Source organism: Carex rostrata, chromosome 18, assembly GCF_964058835.1.
Source record: "Carex rostrata chromosome 18, lpCarRost1.2, whole genome shotgun sequence".
Taxonomy (NCBI): Eukaryota; Viridiplantae; Streptophyta; class Magnoliopsida; order Poales; family Cyperaceae; genus Carex; species Carex rostrata.
This window is the reverse complement of record NC_135935.1, coordinates 3,701,431-3,712,135: the sequence shown is the minus strand read 5'-3', so window position 1 is coordinate 3,712,135 and position 10,705 is coordinate 3,701,431. Positions and strand designations below refer to the sequence as shown.

General features: G+C 32.2%; 1 protein-coding gene across 2 annotated transcripts; it reads left to right on the top strand.

The window, feature by feature from the left end:
* Nucleotides 1–7,921: 7,921 nt before the first annotated feature.
* Nucleotides 7,922–9,299, top strand: LOC144569415 (homeobox-leucine zipper protein HOX18-like). 2 transcript variants are annotated; one of them, XM_078319761.1, is made up of 3 exons: nucleotides 7,922–8,480; nucleotides 8,778–8,857; nucleotides 8,913–9,299. In XM_078319761.1, exons 1-3 carry the CDS (start codon nucleotides 8,133–8,135, stop codon nucleotides 9,130–9,132), a joined length of 648 nt encoding a protein of 215 aa, XP_078175887.1. In that variant the 5' UTR covers nucleotides 7,922–8,132; the 3' UTR covers nucleotides 9,133–9,299. The 2 variants fall into 2 exon arrangements, with proteins under 2 accessions (XP_078175887.1, XP_078175888.1); XM_078319762.1 differs by having other exon boundaries at nucleotides 7,932–8,480; nucleotides 8,934–9,299.
* The last annotated feature ends 1,406 nt before the right edge of the window (nucleotides 9,300–10,705 follow it).

The window sequence follows — 10,705 nt, the reverse complement described above, 5'->3', positions numbered from 1 at the left end:
TATGGATTTCAACGGTTTGGATTTGGCATTTGACGTCGATCCGATATACTTTTGGAGACATGCTCACCAAACTTTCTTGGTGAGCATGTCACACGCTAGCTTTACTCAACATAGTTTGCATCATATATTTATTTTCATAACTTGAACAATACTCTTAATTCAAGTACAACTAAGCAAATCAATTATCATAAATTAAATTTCGAACTAAACTCATATGAGGAGGGTTCCAATCCAATGCCTCATGTTTTCCATACCTCATTATATCTTTGTTTTCAAAGTCTAAATTGTTGATCCGAACTGCTCAACATGATATGTATGCTAAAATATGCCTAGGGATGAAATTTTATAATTTTTGAAATTTATTTACTATTTTTTAAGATAGGTATAAAATCATTGTTTTTGGACCATTAAAAAAAAGTGATTTTCAACCCATCTTAAAAAATAGTAAAAAATTTCATCTTCAACTATATTTTAGTATGAATATCACGTTGAACGGTTCGAATCGACAATTTAGACTTCAAAAACAAAGATATAAAATATGAGGTATGATGAGGTATGAAGAGCATGAGGCATTGGAACTCTTCTCAACTCATACATACTAAAATACCAAATTTTCAAATTCATACAATTATAGTTCGCAAAATAAATTCATGCATACTAAATTCACACTAATTCATACAAATTCAAAAAATTTATACTTTGACTGAGCCGACTCGCAAACAAGTTAGGACCAACTCAAACTCATTAATTCTAGACCGAACTAGTAGTGAATTGAGTCGTTAACAATTTGATTCACTAAAAAACAAACTTTTAATGAGCGAGTTACAATCAATCCACGAGCTACAACTATTTTTGCCACCCTTACATGCTGCTGCCTTGTCTATTGCTTTCTGTACGTTTCATTTTATCCTCTCCCACATTAAGATTAAGGGTTTAAAGTAAGGAATTACTTGGTTTTAAATTAATAAACGGTTGTAGGCTCCGTTGGTCTAAATTATCTTATAAATTATTTGTTTTATTCAAGAGTAGGGCTGTCAAAAAAGCTCGTGGCTCACCTCTAGCTCGCTCGGTAGTAGACTGAGCTGTTAACGAGCCAGCTCAGCTCAGGCTCGGGCCAAAATAAACGAGCTGAGCCAGGAGTCAGCTCGGCTCATTAAGCTACAGTTAATTTAGGGTTTAGTCCCGTATAATTTCAAGTCCAGTCCCATTTTTAAAGGCATAATTATGCAAAATTGATGTATTTTCGGTTTGGAAAGAAAGTATATGGCTTTAGTTGCTTGAAGATGTGTCTGCTGGACAATTTTTTAAATTTTTTGAATGAGATTTCTTATTTTTTTTATTTTTGAATTTGTATAATAACAGCCCAATAAAGTCCAATGAGCCAGCTCGTCAGCTCGCGAGCTAGCTCGGACTGGCTTGTCACAAGCTGAGCCAGGGGTATTGGCTCGAGTGACCTAGGTCCAGCTCGCTCGGTCCAGGCTCGGGCCAAAATAAACGAGCTGAGCTAAGGCCCACCTCGTTTACAGCCGATTCAAGAGACTTGTAACAAATCGCCCCGAAATAATTTGCTTGGTTCGTTCTATTAAAAGATATACAGTTCAAATAAAGCCTGTACGTGTAACGCGGCCCATCATGAGGATTGTACACTAGCGGTTTGTTTTTTGTAACTGTAAAAAGGGAAGCGAATTTGTAACAGAGAATCTGGCTAACAGTATTACACTGTGTCATAAGCTAATTGATGTAGCTATTGGGCTATTTAGGCCCAAATGAGGTTCTCGGTTTTACCCATGGCATTTAATTTGTACTTAAAAATAAGTTACATAATCCAATCAGTTTAGAAAAAAAAAAAAAAATAGGACGGTGGACCTGTTGGAACTAAAATCTCTCTTTCTTTTATTCTTTTTAGGGTTGGGGGGTAAAAAGCCACTAACATATAATAATTATTTATAAGGATCTATTGTCAAATTATTCATTTTTTATAACGGGATAAACCTGTCTTGAGACCAATTGACTCCGTAAACATCATGGGTATAGCAGAGAAGAGCAGAGTAGGTCCGATGGGTATCAGATTTACTTTAAGCTCCAAAATCGTTTGATCTGTATTAAAATTATACGCATGGAAATTAAATCAAATATGCGCAGATTTTGAAGTGAAAGGCACGCATTTTATTGCAGATCAAACGGTGATTGAATCCATCAAACTAAATTAGATTCGATGGGCATCATATCTACTCTGAATTTATATCAGAGTCCTTTAATGTATTTTTTTTAAAAAGAAGTTTATTGGTAGAAATTTAATTAGAAGATATAACAGCAAGTTCAGTTTATATGAGACATGAATTTTTCTGAATCAATGCTTCTGCTTTTTTAATTTTTCTGAAGAAATTATCGCGTTCATGTCTTTCATTTTCAAATTCTCTCCATTAATCGCTTTGAGCTTTCAACAAATTTCTTTCAGATAAAACTTTTTTTCTTTAAGTAAAAGTTAGAGATCAAGTCACTCAACTATATATTTAATATCTTAGTTATTACAACAAATGATTTCTTCCATCTAAATTTCATATAAAGATAATGTGTCTTTGTTATTAGACTAAATTGCTAGTTTTTCTTTTAGTTATAAAAAAAATAAAGTCCATTATTTTATTTATTTCTAGTTCCAATCAAGAATTAATGATAAACAACCTAAGAAATTACTTATCTAATTAATTAGGATCCTGATAACAATCCCCGGAGGTCTATCCCCGCAAAAAACCCAGCACAAACTGCCAAAAATATCATGGGGGGGGACCACTCAATAATTAATACTCCGCAGAAACTGTTAGTATTTAACTTGATGCATCAAAGTATTTATCGTGAATTTGCAAAGTGTTAATCCCTATGCAATGATCTCTATTTAGGAAAGAATAAATCAATCCATTAGTTGTCCCCGCAAAAAATTTCCTTTTTTTTTTAATCATCCCCGCACAACTGGGGACCATTAAATAAACAATCCCCTCATAAATACTTGCAATTTATCCCCGCACAAATTTTCCTTTTTTTTTCTGGATTGTCCCCGCACAACTGGGGATCATTAAATAAACTATCCTCTCACCCAATGATAAATACTTCTCAGACATAAGGATAAATACTTTATGATACATTGATAAATACTTTATGTTACATGGATAAAAACTTATCAGACATAATTACGACTTTCAGTACAATATGAATGATAAATACTTCTCAGACATAAGGAAAATACTTTATGATATATTGATAAATATTATATGTTACATGGATAAATACTTATTAGACATAATTGCAACTTTCAGTAAAATATCAATTATAAATATTTCTCAGACATAATGATAAATATTTTATGTTACATGAATAAATACTTTATGTTATATTGATAAATACTTCTCAGACATAATTTTAACTTACAGTAAAACATCTGTGACAATGATAAATATTTTCCATATATAATCGTAAATACTTGTCAGAACAACAATAAATACTTTCTTGAACTTTGTTCTTGATAGAGGTGCTATCGGGTCGGGTCGGGTCCGGATACTATTATATTTGGACCCGGACCCTAAAAGTGTTCGGGTCCAAATTTCGATCCATATACTTATTTTTTTCAAATCGGGTCGGGTCCGGATCCGGATACCTATCTACCCGTACATATTTCGGGTCCAGTCTTTCGGTTCCGGGTAGATAGATACCCGTAACTTGTTTGTGGATTATCGGGTCCGGTTCGGATACGGGGCGGTTCCGGATCCAGAGCGGGTATAGGTCACAACTCCAAAGTATTCGAGAAATTATTTACATTTAAATATAATTATAATTTCTTAAACATCTCATATAATAAATCATTACAATATAAATTAAAAACTACTGCAAAATAAAAATTATACTATTAATCATGTTTATAAATAATAAAATATATCATGCTACATAGCAAAATAAAAATAATAAGTCTAAATTATTAGTTGGTTGTTGGTTGTTTGGAGTACTCATGGTGTAACAAAAAATATTGAATTCAGTTTTTTGTTAATAGCTTTTGAATTCAGGAGGATGGAGGAGATATAATTTTTAGAAAGTAAAATATTAGAGATGATGATTTCCTTTTCTATAATTCAAAAAAATCTATGAATTGAATGTAATAGAAGAAAAAAGGTATAAAATAAGCTGGTTATGGAAGAATAAATTTGACAATCATGTGTCACATGTGTATAATATAGAACAAAAATTAAAGGGCGTAATTAAATGGCTAGTTAAGAATGTAATTAAAGGGTAGTGTAAAACAGTAGCATAAATTTGGTTAAGTTTTATCAAATTATAGCTCAGCTGAAATATATTATCTGACACAAAAACTTGATGCAGAGTTATTAATATATATTTTATCGGGTATTTATACGGGTATCGGGTCGGGTCCGGTTATGGGTCGGATAATTAAATGATACCCATATCCTACCCATTACAGTATCGGTTCCGGTTCGGATCCGGGTCGGATATTAAATTATTAATTTTGTACCCATACCCATAATTTAATCGGTTATATTTTTTAAACCATACCCTATCCAAATTAATCGGATCCGGGTCGGTTCCGGGTCGGATCCGGTTCGGTTCCGGATCGGATCCGGGTAATCGGGTAAAAGTAGCACCTCTAGTTCTTGAACTTATCAATAAGTAATGTTTAATCAAATCAAAGTATTATCATGTCAGGGACAATGATAAATACTTCTCAGACATAAGGATAAATACTTGTCATAATAATGATAAATACTTTCTTGAACATCAATAAATAGATAAATATTTATTAGCGGGAATTGTTATTAAATGATAGTATAATTAATACGGGAATTGTTATTAGAGGACAGTATAATTAATGTGAGGATTGTTAATTAATGCGGGGATTGTTATTAAAGGGCAGTAATTAATGCGGGGATAAATGAAAATTCTTAGAGGAATTAATGCGGGGATAAAAGACAGTTTAGGGAGTTAATTTGGAAAGAGAGAGTGCGGAATTAAATGGGAGGACAGGGGTGAGGGGATCAATATAATTATTCAATTAATTATCATTATATATTCATCCTCTTAGACTGGGTCAATCATTGTACAAGGTTTATTTTTTTTTCCAAATTTTTGTTTAAATGCCGTACGTGTCAACATGCCTATGCCTCCATGACTTTCTATATATTTTCAAATTTTTTAATGTGTATGAATATTATAATATTAATTCTTATACTCAATATGAAAACTTTTAATGATTAACTTCTCAATATGTGCATTGAGTATTCAATAACTGAAAAGTTTGTCTTCGTCACTGTACCTATGTGCTTTCTACACTTCTCTTAAACTATAGAATAAAGGATTTAGATCTCAGTTAAGTCGTCAAACGAGATTTAATTTAACCGAATAAAGATGACATGAGCCGATCTTTAAGTCAGTCTAAAACAAAATATTAAATCAAGGTGATTTAATATTTAGTCCACATATGTGACTTAACCTAAGATTGGTTCATATATAATGAGAAAATTGCTAAATTATCTCAAATTGCCTAATTAAGATATTTTAACTTATCAAGTATATCTCTGTAGTATACTTTTGTACATAAAATTATTATAAAAAAAAATTCACTTACAACATTTGAAAGTTACAATATCTTACAACAATTTGGTTTTACAATTTTTAAATTTCAAATAGTTTTTTTAAATTCCAAACAGTTAAACATGATCTCTATATTAAAATGTGCTTGAAAATCAATTTTTATATTTTTTTTTTGAATTTTTTTACTATTTATTAAGTATTTTACAAAACTTTTGTCTTAAAGAATTATGGACCACTGAAAAATAACAGTTTTGTAAAATACTTAATAAATAGTAAAAAATTCAGAAAATATAAAATTTGATTTCCAAGTACATTTTAATATAGATATCATGTTGAACGGTTTGAATCGACTGTTTAGACTTTAAAAATCATAAAATCAAATTGTTGTAAGATGTTGTAACTTTCAAATGTTATAAATGTTATAAGTGGATCCATTCTCATTCTCAGACCTAAGTTAAAATAACCAATTGAGACATCCAAATTTTAAATCTCAACCAAACACCATCAATACTACTAATACCCATCAATTATTTAATATATGAAGAATCCCTCATCCTCATGTGGACTAATGTTTAGTTTGGTACTCAGTGTGTAGACCTGTATATATAGATTAATTTGAACGGGTCATAGCCAAAGTCAAATAAAGGTCATGCTCAAATATGTGACCAATCTGTGTTTTGTGTGAAGCCGCCGGGGAGAATCAGGAGCCATGATTACTTTACTCATTATGTGATTGGAGCTAGAATTTATTTAAAATAGATATTAGAGTCCGGATCATTTGTGACAATCTCGGTGCGTCAGTTAATATATATATATATTGACATGACGTTATTTTACAAGCCGAACTTCTTGCTCGAAATATATACAAGAGCTTAATTAATCCCCAGAGCTTAATTAATCCCCAAAGCATTCATCCTAAATATAATTGCAATTTTGATGCACTGAAATGGGAATGTCACCTCATGGTCAGGTCAACATCTTGTGACTCTGGATTTGGGAGAAAATTCTCAGAGAAAAATCATCCAGGTCAAATCATGAGTTTGATATGTGGAAGAAATCACCTGGTAATACCTAATATTTCGTACACATCTTACAAAGAATTGCACTGTTTATTTAGAAATTTCTCAGCAAGGAATCATGAGTAACACGTAAACTCTAAGAAGGGATTAGACTATAACCACCATACGTATTAGAAGGGCAATTAGTTGGTTCCCATTTACAACGAATACTAACGAGTTACAAGCGGAACATTATTCAAAATTTAATGTTCAAAAGACCGTACAAATTTGCTTTTTACGTCCATGATTTTTTTTTTTAATTGAAAAATGAAAGTCTAATCTTCAAACTTCAATTTAATGTTCACATATAAAAGATTTGACCTCTATCTGAATTTTGAAATTCATAAACTTTCCTCACGGAGAATGTTATCATTTACACTAGACTAAATTAAGATTGTTTTTTGACGCCCATGAAATTGCATAGTAATATAATTTCCGTTTGAATCAGATAGAGCTATCTAAAAGATTAACATATATAAGATGGAGAATAACAAAGTAGAAAAGACATTTTACAAATCAATATATTTTTGTCGTTATTGGAATTAAACAAATTCTAATTTAATAGATAGGGATCTGGGATAAGTTTTTTTTTTTTTTTTTTTTTTTGAAATGAAGAAATCACTCTTTTCCACCTGGGGGGTGGGTGGGGGCCGGGGGGATTCATATCACATTATCACCTAAGCTAACAGTCAACAGAATATTTCTGTTTGAATCTAGCCCATTCAAACATAATTTGCACGAATGTTAAAGAAACTCCATGCGTTTTACTTCGAACCAGATTGGTCTAATTCTGATCGAACAGTTCAAATCTAAACAGAAATATTTTGTTACCTCAGAGGATATGGATCTGGGTTGGGGGGCTTTCGTCCCCTTAAAAGTGTTCGTGAATACAATATTTTGTTACTGTTAAATTTCTTGAACGTACGCTGTAATTACTCTAATATTAAAACAGTACAAACCTTAATTTCGTGTTGAAGTCAGTATTATGTATTATTTCTGTCGACGATTCGAAAACAGAACTTGTCTAAAGAGGTATCCTTAATTCTAATCCTTTGTCTCCTCTTTATGCACCAAGAAAATTTATAGTAGTTGACAAAAGCTATAAATGCCGCCAGTGGTCACGGTTAACTTAAAGACTAGTAAACCAGAAATTGATATGCCCCAAGAAACTGCCTCAGACTTTTATATTGACTTAAAGTACATTAAAAAAAAAAAAACTTAAAAGTACCATGCACACTTTTGCTCCACATTAGCCTCACCACAAATATATAGTCATGCCTCTCTCTCTCTTTAAGCCATCTGTACCTCTCATTGCCATTAAGTACACAAGAAACCGCCTTTCCACCTTGCTAGGTTGAAACATCTCGTCTTGACTTCTCCTATATAAAGTTATAAACCTACAAAGAGCTTCCACATAATTTTTTGACAAATCATCAACCCAAAATTAAGGCCTCTTCAAGCAACTGAAACATAGAATCAAATATGGGAGATGGTTGTGATCTAGGCCTTGGTCTAGCAATTGGAGGTTGCGAGTTCAAGCCGGTTTTCAATCATGACAGCAAGCAGCTTCCAGGAAACAACAACATCTTATTTCCACCTAGAGTGAAGGAAAATATCAGAGATAGAGAGGTTGGTATTAGTTCTAAGGGAGAAGGGAAGCGAGCTGGAATAAAGAGGCCAAAACCGGAGGAAGGTTTTGTTGCGAAAGATTTAAGTGACAGTGCCGGGGACGATAGCAGCAGTGGTCTAACTAGAAAGAAGTTAAGGCTCACCAAGGAGCAATCGTCGTTGCTTGAAGACAGCTTCCGTGCGCAACATATCCTTTCTAGTGTATGTATTTCATAAAAAAAGTAGATTAAGATATAGCATAACTGTATTGTTTAGTTTGTAATTTGAAAACTTTTGGCCAATATTCTGATTTTGTAGTATATCCTAAAGTAAGATTGGAAATTGAAAAGGATTTTGCGGCCATTTATTCTGATTTCGTTTTCTTTACATAAAACATTGTGGGTATCCCAAGGTAAGATTGGAATTATTGAGAAAGGATTTCTGATTTTGTCATTAATTTGAAACTTCTTTTTAATAAAATTTGGTCTTCAGCTAATCGGTAGATAATTTAAATAGCAGAAAATGAAAAATGAGCTTGCACGGCAATTGCACCTGAAGCCAAGACAAGTGGAAGTCTGGTTCCAAAACAGAAGAGCAAGGTAAAAGTGATATAATATCTCAAATAAATTATGAAATAATATCCTTGATTAGCAGATTTTATTTCCAAAATTCTAGGACCAAGTTGAAGCAGACAGAAGTTGATTGTGAGTTCTTGAAGCGGTGGTGTGAGAGCTTAACATGTGAAAATAAGAGGCTTAAGAGAGAGTTGATCGAGCTCCGATTGATAAAAGCTCGAGCTATTTCACACGGTTATCAGAATTTTCAAGCAACTGAGGTCATAAATATGTGCCCTTCATGTGAGAAATTTCATTAGTTGATTTTATGAGCATAAGACATTATTTTGCTGTTCTTGTGAATAGTAATATTTATAGTTGCATCACAGCTTAGGAATAGGAACTGATGGCCTTAGTTAATTAGGTTTGATGAACTGATGATAACTTAAGTATGTTTCTAGATTGATAATTTTATTATACATAAAAATGGAATGTATCGTCTTTTTTTTTTTATCTTTCAACTAATTTTGGAAGAAAGACATATTGATCCACTTTGAAGGCCATCGCCATCCCTCTCCCTGATTACTTTTTTATTACGATGGTCTAATTAATGAGGTTTATTCTACATACAGATATCACTTTAATTTTTTTGTATTACAATGCTTTCATGAAAAAAATTCATTATAAGCAGATACCACTATATAATTTGGATTAATATGTACATAACACTTGTTATCAATAGCATCTACGTACTGTACAAAAAGGTACTGTCAGAGGTTACAATTTTTGTCCTTAATTAAGGTCATTCATCGTGGTTTATTGTATTAAGAATAGACTGTATTACAAAGTTTATTTTCTGATTTTGATGTTTTGATGATCAATTTGACAAGTTCCTTTGAAGATTGGAAAAGAAATGATTGCTTCACTGTGAAATCCTATTATGAATAGTTAAAATTTTATTGGTATTAAGAATACTCATTAAGGGCTTTTGTGGGCCGGTAAGTTTAAAAAAAAAACGAATTTTAAAAAGTAATATATTATACCCCAAAGAAACGGAAGAAGTGTTGATACATTCTTGTTTATTGCCGGGGTAAGATAACTGTTGACCATATATTCATTTGTTGTCCACTAATTTAACAAGTATGGAGATTAATTCTTAATTAAATATAACCACTATATGCAATGAATTTTACTACAATTGATGATGTGCGGTCAGTTATTTCTAAAATTAAAAGGGTGTGTAGAAAATTATAAATATATGCTATGAAATTTACCATATAACTAAGGTGTACTTAGTTAGAATTTTCTTTTAAAAGGTTAGTGGCTTTAATGCCTACTAACAATTTGATTGATAAATACAAGTTAAGCGACTCTAATTTCTAAATATACTCCTTATTCTCATGAAATCTTCTAATTACTCTAATCGTCCTTAATCATTCTCAAAATTCTTAGATCTACTCTTCTATTCATACTTATATACACTCATAATCACTCTAATACCTTAATTCTCATCTCACTCCACAACCAGATCTACTCATCGTCACGCTCCAATTGAGAGCTCCGACGATACCGCGCTCTCAGCTCTGCTCAATTCCCTCATCTCTGCTCAAAGAAATGGTGGGGGGGGGGGGGGGGGGGGGGGGGGGGTTTGCTAGTTAGAAATTATTGAATTTGCTTTAATTCTAGCATATTCTGAAGTTAACAAGAATATCGGTACCATAATTAATTTCTTGTTTTATTAGCCATTTAAACCACATTAAAATGTAGAGTAATGCCTTCAGGACATCAAATTAATTAGACCTAATAACTTGACCTCCATTTAATAATAACACGCATAATTTAATTAACAAATGCAGTACGGCCAGTTTTTCCACAATTTCCTTGTAGATTCCA